Source organism: Dermochelys coriacea, chromosome 1 (genome assembly GCF_009764565.3).
Source record: "Dermochelys coriacea isolate rDerCor1 chromosome 1, rDerCor1.pri.v4, whole genome shotgun sequence".
Classification (NCBI taxonomy): Eukaryota; Metazoa; Chordata; order Testudines; family Dermochelyidae; genus Dermochelys; species Dermochelys coriacea.
In genome coordinates this window covers 77,077,884-77,096,655 of record NC_050068.2, presented here as the reverse complement: position 1 = coordinate 77,096,655, position 18,772 = coordinate 77,077,884, and the positions used below count along the sequence as shown (strand labels likewise).

The window sequence follows — 18,772 nt, the reverse complement described above, 5'->3', positions numbered from 1 at the left end:
TAAATCAGCTGACACAGGCCAGTTGTGGGTGTTTTATTGCAATGTAGCCATACCTCCAAACTACTAGTGACTTGAATGAAATTCATAGATGGAGGAATTTTCCTCCAGGGCAGATTGGAGAGGCCCTGGAGGTTTTCCCCCTTCCTCTGTAGCATGGGGCATGGTTGACTTGAGGGAGGCTTCTCTGCTCCTTGAAGTCTTTAAACCATGATTTAAGGACTTCAATAGCTCAGACATAGGTGAGGTTTTTCATAGGAGTGGGTGGATGAGATTCTGTGGCCTGTGCTGTGCAGGAGGTTGGACTAGATGATCAGAATGGTCCCTTCTGACCTTAGTATCTATGAATCTATGAATCTATATTTTTGTCCTGGACACATGGGAAGAAAAACAAGATGCAAGGGATGTGGGTTAATTAGGCCACAGGTTTATGAACTCATCCAGGAACTATCCAGCAATAACTTGTACAGTGCCGGTCATAATTCCTTTCTGAATCATTATCACCTGGTTGAGGGCTGCTCGGAAGCCCCTCACCCCTCCACAACATTTCTGGGAGCCACAGTCCCACCATATGAGGGCTAAGGGGAGGGGAGTGCTATGCCAGATATTAGAATCCCCAATCCCATTCCCCAGCTTCTTTAGGGATGCTTTCTCCTAAGTCCTCTTACAGTTCTGATTTCTCATGGTACTGGACCTCTATGGAACAAGTACCTGCACATCTGCAACCAGGGGGTGCCAGTAATTACTTGCATCTTCACAGAGCAGTGGAGAGTGTGATACTGTGTCTGTCACCATTGTGAACCTCACAGTTATGATAAATAGAATTACTTTAAGAAAATATAGCATTAAAGTTGATTTTCTATTTGGGCGACTCAGAGTACTCTTTGTAGTATATAGTGAATGAGGGTTTTAGATTAATAATAATAATATTAAAAAAAACCTAAAGGGCAGTGAACATTAACCACAATCTCTGGCAGAGCCAAAATATAATCTTTTGAGTACACATTTTTTTTTTAAGGAATAAAGGTTTAAGATATAGGCAGCTTAATTAAATAGGTGACAGTTCACTTGTTTCAGCTTTCATGTGAAGAGTGTGGCCTATTAAATGATGAATGAATGAGAGTACTACAGTGGATACACACACATGGTGGAGCTTCATTATCAACTGTTGTGAATAGGAGTGGAATATTATTAGCAAACCAGCAGCAAGGCCAGAATATCCTCACAAAACAGCTACCTGAAATAATAGGAATATTTGCCTATGCCAGGTAGTAATTTGGTTACCACGCAAATATGAAATTAAATGTATTTGCTATGTAACTTTATTTGAATACAGTAGATAATGAATAATAAGTTTGAGAGCCACAGTGGAGTTTATCAACACATTCTTCTTCTATATGTATATGTGTGTGTGTGTGTTTTAAGAGGGTCTCAAAACTGAGTGCTGAGATCCGATAATTTTTTCAGATACACTGATAAAAATGGATTTTCTAAACTTTCCAAACAAAAATTCCCTATAAAATATGCACTTTAATTGTGTGTGCTTGTACAAAATGGATAATTGTGCAGGGAAATGGCTTAGTTCTCTTTTATGAATCTTATGGGATATTTACACATGCAATTATCTGATTTGTGTTCACAAACTAGTGAATGTTTGCAAATGTATGTACTGTACAATGCAGATGGTTTAAAAAATGCAGATGGCAAAACAAACAAACAAACAAACAAAAATCCATGAACATTAGCCACATTCTCTGGCAGAAGCAAGAATAAAATCTTTTATTTTAAGCATAGTTTTTTAAAGGGCAAATTATTTAAGGAAATCAAATCTTTAAGCAGAATAATTCATATGAGACTATCAATGAAATCAATGCTTCACAAAACAAATATATATTTTTCAGATTTGTATAACATGGTGATGCTATTGTGAAGAACTGTAACACTGCACTTCGGAGGTTCATGTCACTGCTTGTCAGATGACACAACAGGCAAAATGCAATATTTTGTGACAGACATTGAACATAAACACATTCTTATTTATTGCTGATTAATTATTGAATATATTAATACACTTTTTACTCATTCACTTTCATTGTCTAGCACTCTATAAAATGGTCTGAGTTACCACTTCGTTCTTGCCTTTTTTTCTTTTTCTTTTTTTTTTTTAAAGTATCTTTGTACCCCATTTGTATTGGTAAAATCATGTAACTGAAATGATTCCTTCTGTTTCGATAAAACTGAAGAAAGTTGTAATGAGGGGAAAACTAATAATTAGTATTTAACTATCTGTTCTGAAGTTTTCAAATTCAGATATTGTCAATATGCGGATTTATGCTGAAACTCTTATACTGAGGTATCACACACATTCTGTGCTGGATTACATATTGCCCTCATCTATTGTGGAACCTCCACTGATGTCAATGGGAGGTAAGCACAAAGATGAAGGGTAGAATATTGTTGTTATGTACTAACTTAACTTTTAGTTAATCTGATTATTTACTATTTGAATACCTTATGGACATGTTTAGTATTGCTCAATGAGAAAATATGCTCACCATTAGGAGCACAACTATTTTAACCCTTTGTTTATCTCCCTTTCCCATGCTCCTTTGTTTTTGTTCCTTTTCCCTAATTTTGTGTCTTCTCAGTTCTTCATTGCAGAAGCACCCAATTCCCACTTTTGCATGGCTTCATTTCTGCCACCCTCTTCTGTCACAGTACCTATATTCCACGCTTGTGATCTGTCAAGGACAACCACTCTAAACTCCTCAGGAATCACCTCTTTTGGGAAGAGACCTGTGTCTCCCTGCATCCTGACAGTGTTAAGCCATGCAGCTCCCAGATTTACACTGTGATATTCCCAGCAAGCCAGACTGCCTAGACGGACCAGCACTGTTCTTGGCTTGCTCTCAGTGCTTTATCTATAATAAAAGAGGTGCTGGGACTCAAGTAATTAGGTATTGGTGCACAATATTTTTGCATTCATAACTGATACAGCAAGCCCAGAGGTGCGGGGGCTATGAACTGCCAAGTGTAGAGATGCTAGAGTTCAGCCCTGGTAAACTCTGGCACAAATTAAGCACTGCTTGCTCTCCAGATGCCATGAACAGAGTAATTGCCAACAGTTATAAGTTACCACACAGTTCATTCTAAGCAATCACATTTATTCTTAAAGTGAAAACATTACAGAGAAAAGAACCTGCACACATGCTAAAAAGCTTACCAGAGGTCACTCCAAATCCAACCTCAGAACCTGGTAGGTGTTAGTCCGTCCAATCCTTCCTCAAGGATTGGGGGCCCTGAGTCTGAAGGTTCTGTCTGTTTGCTGGACCAGTAAGAAGGCCCTGAGTCAGGTTTAAGTCAAGCTTTTTATTCCAAAGTTCTTTCTGTGTTTGGTTGGCCTCTGGAGAATCCAGTTTGAACTCCCAAGCAGGTGGAACCTCTCAGGGTGGGGGTTACAACCGGGATGATTTGCCTTAATCCCCACTCATTGTTTTAAGTTCCTAGAGGAGCTGTGGTAGCCTTTCCTCACTGAGTAGAACACAAACATACATCATCCATTCATTTAAAACAATGGACCCCCAAGATACTGCATGGGGTTGCAATATCTGTTACATCTCCCTCTAGAGCAGGGATCGGCAACCTTTGGCAAGCAGCCTGACAGGGTAAGCCCCCCGGCATGCTGGGCTGGTTTGTTTACCTGCCGCGTCCACAGGTTCGGCCGATCGCAGCTCCCACTGGCTGCGGTTTGCCGCTCCAGGCCAATGGGGGCTGCGGGAAGCGGAGGCCAGCACAACTGTTGTAGCATTTCAACCAATGGAATGAAGATGCAGTAGTGAGCTGTTGGCCAAGTCAGCTGTGACATCATAATCTTACGACCAAACAATTAACTGTTTGTACCTATCATTTATGATACAGATTAAAAACAGGGTGGCTTGCATGTTAGTTGTCATCTGTGTTAATCTGTTAGGAGAACCATAATGTTTGAGTAATCTCCCCCAAATCCTGTACCTTTAATATCACAGCTACATCCAAGAGGCAAAATTATAAACATCATGGCTTCCACCAATCCCACCCTAATTGTCTCAGCCAAATAGCAGCCATGTTTGTTACTGTAGACATCCAGTCACTCTGGTTGCCATAAAGAAAACAATATTTGTTAATGGTGACACACTGCATTCTATGAGTTACTGCAATTATTTCTTGTCATGTTTTGGACAAAAATGTACTATTTTTGTGGTAACTGTTTGGAAGAATGTTGACTTTTTAATGGTGGCCTCTGTGTTTGAGAGGCAGTCTGGTCTAATGCATAGGACTGGGTGTCATAAGACATGAGTTCTAGTTCCAGCTCTCTCACTGAACTGTTGAGTGACCACTTCACATTCGTGATTCTCTTTCCTCTCTCACCCTTTGACTTGTGTATTTAGATAGCAAGGTCTTCAGGATAGGGACTACTTCTTACTGTGTGTTTGTAGTGGGGCACCCGACTTGAACTGGGGCCTTTAGGTGTTACAGTAATACAAATAATAATATTCTGCCTAGGGTTTTCCAGATATTTCCAAGAACAAGTTTGGTACGATATATGGCAAGTTTAGGGGAAGCCATGATATTTGCATAGGGGTTTGCAGCAAGGGAAACAGCCTAATGTGGTCTGCTATGACCACCAAAGAAATGTAATGTGCCTAGAACCAAACAGCTGATTTATTAGTGCAATGAGTGTCCTTTGGATAGGCTATAGCATGCAGAGTATCCTATTCCATTCTGTCTAATTATTTGTAGCATTAATAAACTGGTACTGCCCACTAGGTCAAAGATTCATTTTTCAGTAATTTAGTTTTAAAAATAGAAGAAGTATATATTTTAAGTCTGTAGAATACTATTGTCCTTTCACTTTCTGGAACCACTTTTATGGCACAGTCTCTCCCTTTCAAAGATCATTGGTTTGTTTCTTTTTCCCTTGTGAAGATTTTAAAATACACCTCTGTACTTTATTTTTTATCAGCATTGTTTGCTGTTTCGATAAATCTTTCTAATACATCATGAGAAGTTTAACAGTAATTATGCGTGAGAAGGTTTTCTGCATAACTGTGGGAAGAAAAATAAATTTAAAGTAATTGCCCTGAGAGTTTTATTGTTTTATATTACTGCTGTAAGTAAATAGAACACAAAGTAATGTTTTTTTTACTAACTGCTAAAGTAGAAATTTATCTAATCTCAGGATTACATTCTTGCTTCTCTGTTCTTGAACATGCTTTCAGTAAACTAAAGTTGAGGGTACGTGTCTAAGTGGAAAACTTGAACTGGCATGAATGAACATCAGAATGTGTTGCCTTTTCCTTTAATAATGTAGTGCAATACATTTGAAATATTCTGAAGGATGGCAACCTTACAAATCAGGCTTTTTCAAAACTGAGGAATGAAGTTACAGGTTTGGTCAATCCTTTGCCATTTTGCTTTGTTTTAGCCTTTCATTTGCAAGCTGATGCATCATTCTAGTGTTCATGAGAGGTGCGGGTACAGCACTGGCAGCAGCAGTGCAAGGTATCCCAGGAAGGAAGGACAGCTTCTAATGGTGGGGGATTCTCAGTGCCATTCAGTTATTGATCTCTCTGCTGAGACCAGGAAGATTTTTTGTTAGTACCAATGTTGGTAGTGCTTTTTGTAATGCAGATATTTATTCTTTGGGAGCTGGGCAGAGACATTTAACTCATTTCACATAGCACACCAGCTAGTCAATAGACAGGAATAATTTTTGATAACTGATCACCTATACTGGATTCAACCAATTGCCTTGAGGTAAAAGACTCCATATGCCAGTATCATTCCTTTGCCCTATCCAGTCTCCCCTAACCCCCCTAGCAAGATATCTTCCTACCACACCAGATTTTTAACCATTACAGTGCTGCCTAATACAACAAGCACTTAGGATGTGATTGTGATCCCCTGCTGTTTTGCATACCTGGTGTCTCCTCATTGAGAATGTTAGCACTTAAAATGACACTGCTGCATTCCAGAGCATGGATGAGAGTTGCAAAATTGGTTAATCCATTACTGCTGCTGTTAATAAGTGACACTGGTATACTGTGAAGCTAGAGGAGAAAGAAGGAGCAATTGAGCTCTAAAGGCTTGAAAGACATACTATAAATGTGGCAGGAAAGGACTTATTGAATGCAAAATGTATTTAAGGAGATAATTTCTTCTGTTGTCCCCTTGCAAAGGGACCTGAGTTTGGACCAGATTCTTTCCTTTGATTGTAGTGCACCTATATATGAAGGTCTGGCTGAACAAGGAGTGTCTGGAGATGCACTTCTGCCAAACATGGTTCATTTAAAGTATATACCTGCTCTTTGCCCATAGGGCAAGATTCTCAGCTGCATTGGCCAAGCTGCATAGGCCAAGACTAGCCAAGCTGCATTGAAATTGATGAAGTGAGCTGTAGCTCACGAAAGCTTATGCTCAGATAAATTTGTTAGTCTCTAAGGTGCCACAAGTACTCCTTTTCTTTTTGCGAATACAGACTAATACGGCTGCTACTCTGAAACTTGAAATTGATGGTGCTACAATGATATAAACCAGCTAAAGGTGTGACAGGACATTCTGAAATGTCCTTTGTGAAAGTTTTAAAGAATAATAATAAAAAAATATTATTCTCTATTTTTACCTTGTAACTTTTCCAGTTTGAAAGGAGGCAGACTGAGCAGTGGGTGCATACTCTCCTCAAGCATTTGTCATTTGTCACCTCCCAAGTATGATTTCTTCCCCTGTATTTTTTCTCCTTTTCATAATTGAAAACTACCTGCTTCATGGCTGCTCCACTGCAACATGAGCTATGCTTAGTTTGGGGGAAGAATGGATTAAAGGAGGACAATCTATTTGTGGATCAAGCCCCTCTGGCAGGGATGGCTTTACCAATTAGGAAGTGGAACTATGGCCCTGTATACAGACATTTGGCCCTTAGAGCAGTTAATCTTGGTTAACTCTGCAGGAGAGAGCAGAGTACATTCTTGAGTCTGGCCATAGTTATTTTTAAGATTTTATAATAGAACTAGAAAAATTTCATCATGAATTACAAAGTAGTATGCAAGGTTTTGGGCTAGATACAAAAACTTAAAAATGTCAAAATAAGTTTGTTTTTTTTTACTTTTGCTGAACCGTAGGAATGAAAGATACAAGAATATGTACTTTTTCTCCATTCTTAGCTCAAAAAGCATTCCTATGCCCCTTTAAAAACAGAGATAGTCAAGATTTTGGCATTATATGCATATTATATATATGCCTAATATAAAGGATTAACTACCTTGGTGGCAAATATAAAACAGGATTATTGTAGTTTAGAAATTTGTTAGTGAAACAAGTGTGTAATATAAATAATAACTTAAAACAATTGTTATTACATAATCAGTCATTTGGGGAAATCAGTGTATGCTTCCTTTATCCAATCAGTGGTGTACTCATTTTAATTGGGTACTAGACAGTCTGCAGTGACTCTAAATTAGGTCTTCCAGACTTATTATTTTAGCAGTCTGAAATTTATTTACCTGAATTTTCATAATTAGCAACTATTTCTTAAATTAGATAAAAAAGTGCAAGATGGTTGTTTCTACATTTAAAAAAATGTTATCAGAAAAAAAAGAGAACTAGCCCACCAAACTGGCATTTAAATAACATCACCCTTTGGGTTTTGAATTGGAAACTCAGGTCTTCACCCAGCAAACACTTACTCCAGAAAGTTAACCTGTTGGGCTAATTTGTGACTTTGTGGTAACCCCCTCTGTGTATGTTCAAGTGCTGCTCCAGGAGCAGTATATGGAAGGAATCATAAGGGCAGAGCACTGCTTCCCCTGTCTGCCCAGCCCCAAGGTCTGGGTAGCTTACATGGGGTTATAAGGCTCTTACTTCTCCTGAGTCACTTGCATAGGTCTTGCAGCCTGTGGCACAATCAAGCCTGCTGACTTTGCTGGGGCTACTTTTGCCAGTAAGCACTACCTCCAGAAAATGAGTCTTTGCAGGTGTGATCTCTTACATTTTAATGAGCCTGAAGACCTCTGCTAACACTCCATACATAACGTGCTCTATTATGGTTTGGTAAAGCAACACATAGGCTACGGCTTGTATATTGATGTCAGACTCCTGCAATATGCAGGCTCACCATTGCAAGTTGAGAGGAGAGGGTCGCCACTGGTATTTAAATTGAGCCATTAAAGTTTGCTAACACAGTGGGCTTTTTTTGTGGTGAATATTTTAGACACACTCCATTGAAGTCAGATGGTTTTTGTGTGTGATTTTTATCAGTTTCAGGTGTTTTCATGGCATGTTTATTTTATTATCACTCATATAGAATATTCCAAAGAAAGTGAGGATTTTTGATTTTCTGATGTGATGCCTCTTTGCGATATCACTGTAAAACAATCTGGTTCTCATATGGATCTTTTTCAATTAGAGGAGGAAATAAGAATTTTTGTTTATCTTTAAAAAAAGAAAAAATCCCTGGTTTATAATATTAATAATGACTTCAATTCAGGTCAGTAACTTAGGAATTAATGACCAATTAAGGTTAATGGCCCAAGGCCCTGAATCATTAAACTCCAAGAAAATGTCCTGCACTTTGATTGTCATTAATTTATTAGAAATGGGTTGTAGAAGTTAAAAAAAAATTGGGTGTTTCCAAACCCAGGGATGATCTGATGGTCACAGGAAAAGTAAGTGTTTTATTATCTGTTTCCTGCTGCAGTCCCAGCACAGATAACAATCCCAATACAGTCAATTGTATTTTGGCCTATGCTAGGACCGTAGGGGCTGAGCAACGGATTTCACCATTTCCCCCCCTTCAGAAATAAATGAGACACCCTTATATTGGGCATAGCCTAGAATAAGACTTGCAATGTCAAAAAAAAATAGATTGCCTGGCTCTGTGAAGTCATCCCTAAATAACCCCCAAGTAGGTAGCTATAGGAACGTACAATAGCATAATAGTTTGGTCTACACATGGGCATGTGCGCACTTTGTTGAACCATGTGTTGCATATATATTCATATGTGGGTAGGTAGTAAATATTTTCATTGTAGTCCATGTTTAATTTGTAGGCTACTGGAGGTGGGAAGTCATTTATATGAGCAAAGGACAAGGAATGCTTAAACTTGAAGCCCTTTATTTATTTACACTGGGCATATGTATGCTGCTATGATGACAGTTGCTCAACAGTGTCCTACAAATAATTCTGAGCCCTTTCTGATGTAGTACATTTAAAGTAAGCTGACTTAGTGTGATTTTCACTTTAAATAGAATAAGGGTTAAATGATAACTTGACTTATCTTTTAAATGACAAAAAATAAAGAAATTGCAAGACCTTTTCACACATTAGATATGTATTGTCATTTATCATCTAGATATCAGGCTAGCAGTGCAAAGTAATAAAACATATCATCGAAAAATGTGCTATAGGTCTGAATCACTCTTTCATTCCACCTCCCAGCTAACTGTAGTATTAAATCAAACAAGCAGAACATTTCCTTAGGCAGCCATTGCCTTTTAATTTCCTGAAGAACCTTAAAATATCATTCATTACAAGTACTACACATATTTGGTTTTTAAAAGTCTCATAAATCAATAGCAAGCTGACTGTAATAATTATTACAAGTTAGTGCATAATTTTCGTGCTGAAGGCTGCATGCAGAACTTTAGCATATGCAAACGAGGCAATTCAAACTGTGTATAGATATTAATATGAAGAAGCAGGTAACGAGGTGCAGGCTATGAATTATGCATCAAGAGCGGCTGATCTTCAATGAGGAAAATGAATTCAGCATGTAATCTAATTAGTGATGGAAGTCTATTACATCTAACTGCAAAAGCAACCGTCCTTGAAACAAATTTATTTACAGTCCATGTTACCACTTGAAACAACTTTGAAATGATGTGTAAGACAACAGCTTAATTGTAAAAAAAAAATTGTTTGTTTGTTTCAGTTCTAGACCTGGAAGGCCTCCTAAGAGGACTCAAAGTGTCACCTCCCCAGAGAATTCTCATATCATGCCACACTCTGTCCCAGGTCTAATGTCTCCTGGAATCATCCCGCCAACAGGTAGGACTGTTAGTAATGCATTAACACTTGAAATCTTATGGCTAGTTGATTTACATTCATTTGTTTAATAATCACAAACAATAAAAAAGGAAAAAAAATACAAAATCAACACCGTAATATCACATAACTTATGCTGCAATATGGAGTATCTTATTGTCATGTCAACGTATTGTCTACTAGAAAGTTAGCAGCACAACATTTTACAATACAAACACTTGAGTAGACAGTGACCCTTTATAGTGTTTTCTCTTTTTTTAATTAAATAAAATAGTCCTTTGAAGCATAGCATTTCTTACCTTATTGTTTTCATTCTCCACTTGGCAAACAATAATTCCCTCAGTCCTTGTATTTTGAATAGATCAGTGATCCTTGTCATTGCTCCTTTTTGCCTCTTTATCTGACCATTTGTACAATAGTTGGTATCATCAGTAATGTGTCTGCCCCAGAGAATTGAGTTTATTAGTTGGAGTAACTACTTGTTGCACAAACATTCCTTATGATTTCTTACATTCAAATCATGCCCATGGTATATTTCAATGGGAAGAATGTCTGCCTTCCTTTTGATTATATAATGCCCACTTAGGCAACATTTTGTCACTTAATTAAACTGCCATCATCTTTTTTAAGGTGAAAAGATAAACACTGTGGGTCAGATTCTGCTTCCTTATGGAGATAGAATGTTCCTAGGATAGTCCCATTGAAATCAATAGGAGGGGCCTACTACTGTACATAGAAGACCTAATCCATGTAGATGGAAGATCCTAGTGGAAGTGCTATGGAATCTCGGCCCTCACCCTCATGCCATCTCCTTACTTTTCAGGCTGGCAGGAGCCTCTTTATCCTCTGCAAGGCTGATCTGAATCCCCCCACTCCTTCCCCAGGTACCCACTTACTTCCTCATCTTCATCTTTAGCACTGACTTTCTCTTCAGCAAGAGACACGTTGCTATAGACAGATCTAAGAGGAGAAGGCAGTGGGGTCACAAAGCAGCCTTGAGGAGAATAAGGGATCTTTGCAAGGCTAATAACTGAGAGGGAGGGAGAGAGAGAAGGGAGACAGATGGTAGGAGGACATCTGGGGAGAAGACAAGAAAGGGTGAGGGCAAGATGCCATTGGTAGCAAGGATGTAATGGGCAAGGAGTAATGGGGAATGGAGAATCAGGTTTAGAGAAGCGGAAGGCATAGTAGGAGAGAGGAAAACTAGTGAAGAGGAAGTATGGTGGATTCACAGAGAGAACAGAGTGGAGGGAATTCTAGCATGAAGAAAAAAAGAGAAGGCCGTGCTACCCTTCAGGAAAAGGAAATGATTTTGGAGAGGGAATGATCAGAAAGGGTAGAGGGAAAGAGAAATTTGTCAGGGATGGAGTGAGAGAGAAAGAAGTACATCAAGGAAAAGCAATCAGAGCAGAAAGATTTGTTCAAAGTAGGTGATGTGAAAGAAGTTGGAGAAAAATACACAGAGGGAAAAGTGAAGAGGGTGATAAGAGAAATAAAAAATCAGGCAACATGATCATTTTTTATTTTCTTTTATTGAAGGTTTTCTGGGTGATAGATAAGAGCAAATCCCAGTTGTTGGTGTCACAGTTTTTGGTCTTGGTGGCTTCATTCTTTCAAGCAATAATTTATGAATTAACTATAATAAGAAGAATTATTTATATAGTTCTCAGTTCCTCTCTTGCCCCCTGTCAAGGTTCCTTCCCCACTCTGAACTCTAGGGTACAGATGTGGGGACCTGCATGAAAGACCCCCTAAGCTTATTCTTACCAGCTTAGGTTAAAACTTCCCCAAGGTACAAACTTTTACCTTTTGTCCTTGGACCTTATGCTGCCACCACGAAGCGTGTTAAACAAAGAACAGGGAAAGAGCCCACTTGGAGATGTCTTCCCCCCAAAATATCCCCCAAGGCCTACACCCCCTTTCCTGGGGAAGGCTTGATAAAAATCCTCACCAGTTTGCATAGGTCAACACAGACCCAAACCTTTGGATCTTAAGAACAGTGAAAAAGCAATCAGGTTCTAAAAGAAGAATTTTAATTAAAGAAAAAGTAAAAGAATCACCTCTGTAATCAGGATGGTGAATACCTTACAGGGTAATTAGATTCAAAACATAGAGATTCCCTCTAGGCAAAACCTTAAATTACAAAAAGACACAAAAACAGGAATATACATCCCATTCAGCACAACTTATTTACCAGTCCTTTAAACAAACCAGAAATCTAATGCATATCTAGCTAGATTACTTACTAAGTTCTAAGACTCCATTCCTTTTCTTTTCCCAGCAAAAGCATCACACAGACAGACAGACCCTTTGTCCCCCCCTCCAGATTTGAAAGTAACTTGTCTCCTCATTGTTCATTTTGGTCACGTGCCAGGGGAGTTATCTTAGCTTCTTAACCCTTTACAGGTGAAAGGGTTTTGCTTCTGACCAGGAGGGATTTTATAGTTCTGTATATAGTTTTATATACAGAAAGGTGGTTACCCCTCCCTTTATATTTATCACACCCCCTTCCAAAAGTATGCAGGAAAACAATTTAATCATAAATATAATATAATATAATAATATAATACAGAATACCAGCTTCTTAAAATACCAACACATAAATCAAATGAGGGGTCCAGATAAATAATAAAAAAAAGGGAAATGGTTTGGAAGGGAAGGCAATAAGTATAGGGAGAACAGTGGTGATTCATAGGACATCTTTAGAAGTTTAGGTTGTTTCATAAATGTGGAGTGAGATGGTGAGATCCTTAAACAGCAAGTGGAATATGAGCACAAATACTGTCAGTAGCATGCTCAAGGGACAGGTCTTGCATATAGACTGAGGCAGCCAAGCTAAGAACTTTAAGAGCCAGCACTACCAAGTGAAAGTCAATCCACCATTTTAAAGACAGCTAACATAAATAAAGCAGGGTGGGCATAAAACATGATCACAATAGGTCAAATGAGTGAGTAGTTGCACTGCTATATTCTGAATCAGCTGCAATTGACAGAACAGCCCCAGGGAGAGATCTGCCAAGAGGGAATTACAGTAATTGTAATTAAAGTTGTTAGTGCTGATAATGAAAATGCTCCATTTTACATGCACTGAAAACTCATATTGTGAATGTTTTCTCACACATTTCTTGATTAGGATGTTTAAAGGTTAGGAGTTTTCATAAGAATATGTAAGAAGATTAAGCATTTTTCTAAAAATAAACAAAACGAAACAAAATCAAGCCACTCCTGGAGTACAGAGTAACTAGGGTCTCTTCCTTTAGCTGATTCTCACCTTCCTTAAGTTCCCTTCCATAATATATACCCAGTGTTAGGCCTTGTATTTATCCATTTGCTGCTGTCTGTACTGAAATTCTCTATATGTAACTTTATTTTGAATGTATGGGTGGACAGTGCTTCCTTATCTTTTGCTGTCTTCCCTATTGCTGCAATTCTCAAACTGTAGTCTATGGCCCACTGGTGCTAATTCCCCTTGTTTCCACTTAGCAAATCACAATCGCATTATAGGAAGAAAAGGTAATGCATTTTTAGCTAAAATTATTTATCCATGTAAGCAATTGGTTTAGTTGCCACAGGAATGTAAGACGGTCCCGGATAGAAGTGGGAGGGGTTTTGCACAATTTCATTTTGGAGGGGAGTTGGATTATGAGACAATCTTTCTATTAAGATGTAGTTCATATTACAAAAAAAGTTTAAGAACCCAGCCTTTTTGGCTTCTACTTGGCTGATAAGATATTTGATTGTTGATATTTGGACAGGAAACCTTATTGGGTATGTCAGCTTTGCTTGATGGTTACTGCAAGGGAAACAAGTGTGACCGTTCTGATCTGAAAAATTGAGTTGTCATGGGCAGTTGTCACTTATTCATAGGATTTGGGTTACATCCCCAGCTTTGGAACAGTCTCTTGGAGGACCCTCTTCAATGTATCAGACCCCAAGGTGTCTCACTCTTCCTTTAGGGAAGGCCACTCGGCTTCACTGCCTCCTGAGACCGAACACAAAGGTCTTGAGCACTCATGCCTCATACCGTGAGCTCTGTTTGGCAAGTCCAACTGAGACAGACTCCTGGTAGAGACCTGTACACTCTTCAAGAATTAGTGGACCTAACCTAGTATTTGCAGTGACACTCAGGTAGAGTTTTCAAAATAGTAGGATCTATTAGTCAAGGGGAACACAGCATAGGAAATCCTTAGGCTAGCATAGAGAAATGAAGGTTAAAGCAAAGGCCATTCTGGTTAGCCCAGAGCCCCAGCCAAATTTTAGTAAAACTCCATTTTCAGGGTCTGTCTGTCTCTCCCAGTCTCACCTCCTTAGTCAGTTCCCAGGTGAGAGAGCCCCCAGCTTCCTCCAGAACCCAATGCTTATCCTCTACCTCACTCCTCTCCAGTCCTTTGTTCTTGTGCTGGGGTGTTTGCTCAACCTCCCTGTTGAGAGTTGGGGATTCATCCCCCTCTGGTTGCTAGGTGTCAATGTCTTGGTGATTGGGTGTTTCATTGTCTTCTCAGATTTTCCATTGATATGGGGTCAGCGTCTGCCAGTCCTTTTTAGTAATCCTTTCAGGCTCAGATAACTAGGCCACACACACACACCTAGGTTTCTTAGCCTGCCCTGAGCACAAACGTAGTCCTTTTTCTTCACTGGGTAGCCATGCAAAATATAGTGGAAACTGAGGCTCACATTGGATTCATTCAATATTACAGAAAATTCCCACTTTGTCATGGCAATCCAATTTACAATCTCAGGTTGGGAGCTAGACCTAGGGGTCATGTATCTATTGTTTGGAGACCTGTTCTTCCTTTACTGGCCCAATTCCTTGCAACTTGTTAGGGAAAAAAATACTTCTTTACCTGAGGACCAGCAGTTTGATACTCCCTTGCTTAAGGAGAAAGTTGGTTGCTCTCTTTTTACAGAAGTTCTACTGACAAAAATCATGTCCACTTTGGAGCCAGCGGCTTGTGTGATGCCAAGTGAATTTGAAATAAGTTAGGGACACAATAAATATTTATTAAATTTTAAAAGTAGAGAGTAAGTAAAAATCTAAGCAAGGCAACAGGCTGTTTAAGGGTAGTGCATAGTTATTTTAATGTAATTAGATGCCAGTCTATTGAGGGGTATTATGTTGAAAAAATCAGTTGGGGGCTTATAATAGAGTTATGGGCTAATACAGCTATCACACAGGGAGATATGGTAAGCTGAACTTGCTTTGCCTCAAATTTCATAAGTGGGTATGTTGCTGTGATGCATCATGGATGTTTACCTCTGTCATCTTGCATTATACTATATGGTGTGATGCAATGCCAACTTTGTTGGACATATGGCTTCATTCCAATGATATGCTTAGCTAAGGATTTTTTTAAAATATAGTTTTCAGAACTCTCTCCATTTCCTCCCTCCACTTCCATTATTATTTTTTCCCCAAAACTTGTTATTTTAAGTCAGTGACATATTGTGGTTAGTGTTTAATTAATTTTAACACCTCAAGGAGGGGGGTCAACATTGATAAGCCCTCCAATCAGTGAGTTTCAATAGAAGATTGTAAGAAGGGTTTACCACACAGAGACACATTCCAGGAGTAGTGGAAGTGCAAAGGGAGGAAGACTGTAGAAGGAGGCCTGTTAGGCTATTATAAATGAGGTTCAGGCAGTATTAAACACATTAATTCACACATGGGAAAAAATATCTAAAAGGAAACTGGATGAGAAAGTTCCAAGGTCAACTTTTTATTAATAAAAAACGTATGGGGTACTTATGATACCAGCATTGTATTAAATACAAACTGACATACAATTGAGAGGACTTACAGCTGTATATTTTTATTATGAGCTAACCCTGCTGGTGTCCCTCCAATTTTTTTGTAAGTAAAAATAGACTGCCTATCTTTAGGTTTGTTTGCTTGTTTTATGGTAACATTTGTAGAGTTTTATATCAATAACAGAAGTTCTAATTATACAGTGTGACAATAAAATGGTTGAACTATGGCACACAATCATTTCTACTACACATGCCTCATACCACAGGGGAGAAGAAGGGCTAGGAAGTAGAAGTGGATTACATATTTGACCACTTTTGTCAGCAGGTGGCTGCCCCTTTGGATAATTTCCTCCTCAAAATCATTTCCCTTTTCTAAAGGGTTCCGGCATCTCCTCTTTTCTTCTTGTTATTAGAACCCAAACTCTCTCTCACTCTGTTCTCACTATGAACCCACCCTTACTTCACCCTCTCGCCTATTATTCTTTGGAAGAGGGGGCTATTGACAAAGCCAGTCAACACACCCGTGACATAATGCATTCCCACTGATAATTCAGTGTCATGGGAAACAAAGCCATTGGTAGGGCAGTAAGTTTGGCTCCCAGTAACAGCGTCATAGTAATGAAGAGGAAACAGAATGTGGAAAACAAAGAGGAAATGGAGAAGAAAAGTACTATTAACTATTCAAAAAAGTTCACCATTGCTAATCCATTGCAAAGTTCATTATTATAGACAGCTATCCTCTTGTGAAGAATAAGAGTTGGCATTACCATGGATGCAAGGACATTTTTAGAAGCTAAACTACTTTATAGGTTGTACTTTCACATTAACATATCAGGAAAGGACAACAGCTGCAAATGTATGGGTGTTTCAGATCAGAAATGAGGGTGGGCCTACTGAACTATGAGAGGGTGAATAGACTGATTTGTTTATTTTAAAGTTTTCATTAACCACAGCACTCAGGAAGATACACAGACAAATAAAACAAATCCAATTACAACAAATGCATCAAAAGTAAACCATATAGAAAGAACCTTTTTGAAACAAACCCAATCAAGCTGTTTTTAGTAGTTCTATCGTCCTCTCATTTTAATGAATAATTATACCAATAATAATTTTCATAATCTATAGGCTTTACTATTAGATGCCATGTATTTCTGAGAAAGATGTGCACCACTGTCTTTAAACACTTCCCAAGAACAGATGTTTAAAACTATTCAATCTCACAGAATAGTGAACATTGAGGTCTCTCTGGAGGGAAAAGAAAGAGCCATGCTAAATTCCCTGAAGTGGATTAAATACCTAAAACCATTTGCAGGTGGGCAATGTACCTGTTTCTTGTTCCCATAATTGGTGGAAGAAAGGAGGGAAAAAGGAAGAGACATCTCCCACACACTAACCACAGTATGTAAAACAAACCAAAGAAAAGTGTGTCTTTAGCCCATATTTGACTGGTGTGTTTGGGTTTAAGCCATTTATTTCCCTTTTTTTTATAATAACCTTCCTGATGGAGGGATTGTGTTTTGTTGTGTGCTTTTACACAATGCTGAGCACATTGATGGTGCTCAGTGTGCACCCTCAGCAAACAAGGTATCAGTATAAATATTAAGAAAAGGAGCAGGACAAGGAAGTGCAGGAACTGGTGAGGCAAAACTGAGGGACTGGGAAGCTGGTGAGGCAGGTTTAAGCTAGCAGTATTTCATGGACTATTCCTAGATCAAGATAGTCATTCTTTTAAATGAAAACAACACTGTGTTCCACATTTTTCAGTGCTTGGGCTAAACACCTTATGGAAGCTGAATCCAGGCTGGACTGTGTTGATGTGGGTGGGAAGAGAAAAGGGCTTCTAAAAGATGCTTCCTCAAGAACAGATTGCTCTCAAATTATTTGCAGTGTTGTTGTAGCTGTGTTGATCCCAGGATATGAGAGAGAGACAGTGGTCCATTAAAAGATATTGTCTCACCCATCTCTACTCTATAATTGTTAGCTCAGTTTTGAAGATTGGTGTCCTTTTGGACACCTCACTTCTGTTGGAGTCAACAGAAGTCAATGATAAGCACCTAGATAGATGAAACATACAACTCTTGCAATCTTGGCTCATCAGACAAGAGCAGTAGAAATTTCTTGCTACTATGCAAGAGGAGAGAAGTGGTCAGGAAAGATCAAATTGTTTAATAGGTGACCTTCATGAACTACCATAATTTTTAATAACGAAAAAGATCAACATTTTTCCAGCTCCTGTCTCCCCAATTGCTAGGGTGACCAGACAGCAAATGTGAAAAGTCGGGACGGGGGTGGGGGGTAATACGAGCCTGCATAATATGAACTCTCCGTTATTCCAGTTCCCCAGAAATTTGAAAACCAATTGCTGTCACTTTTCATGTTGTCAATTAAGTATTTTTTAATCAATACTTTTAAACAGCAGAGTATTGTAGGCACTGACAGCATTTGGTAAAGCGCCCTAATTGAGTCTTCTACTTGGCCCATTGAGCAACATCTTTCATTTGAAATGTGTGGTACTGAAGCACTGATACTTCAAGTGCTCTTCTTACCTCTCTTAGAGACTGCACTTTTCTCCTGTTTATAGAGATAAAATGCAGATGTAAAGTGCTTTCAGAAATCAGAAATATATGGCATATTTATGGAGAGAGAAAAATACTACATTTCAGTTACACGGCTTCTTTCATCCCATAATTTCAAAGCACTTTACACACTTAATTTTATTACATTAACTTAATCACAGTTTTTATCTTATTTCTTCAGCAAATTTGTTTTATGGGGGTTTTTCCTCTGGTTATTACTTATGACCCATCTGATGCCAAAATCCTTCATTTCCAGTGTAAAGACATTATAATGGGCTTGCAATACACTCTGCTAGTTAAGTTGCTTCCTGTCTTACTTTGTTATTTTCCTTTTTTCTCTTTTACTCATCTTTGAATGATAACCTGGCAC

At 38.6% G+C, this 18,772-nt stretch overlaps 1 protein-coding gene across 9 annotated transcripts in view; it reads left to right on the top strand.

Annotated features, from left to right (window-relative positions):
• The window catches only part of DACH1 (dachshund family transcription factor 1), a 455,347-nt gene that overhangs the window by 172,264 nt on the left and 264,311 nt on the right, over positions 1–18,772 (top strand). For all 9 annotated transcript variants that reach the window (XM_043504582.1, XM_038387906.2, XM_038387908.2 and 6 more), the window contains exon 2: positions 9,963–10,078. In XM_043504582.1, the coding sequence (XP_043360517.1) occupies positions 9,963–10,078 (116 nt within the window). The remainder of the gene's footprint in view (positions 1–9,962; positions 10,079–18,772) is intronic.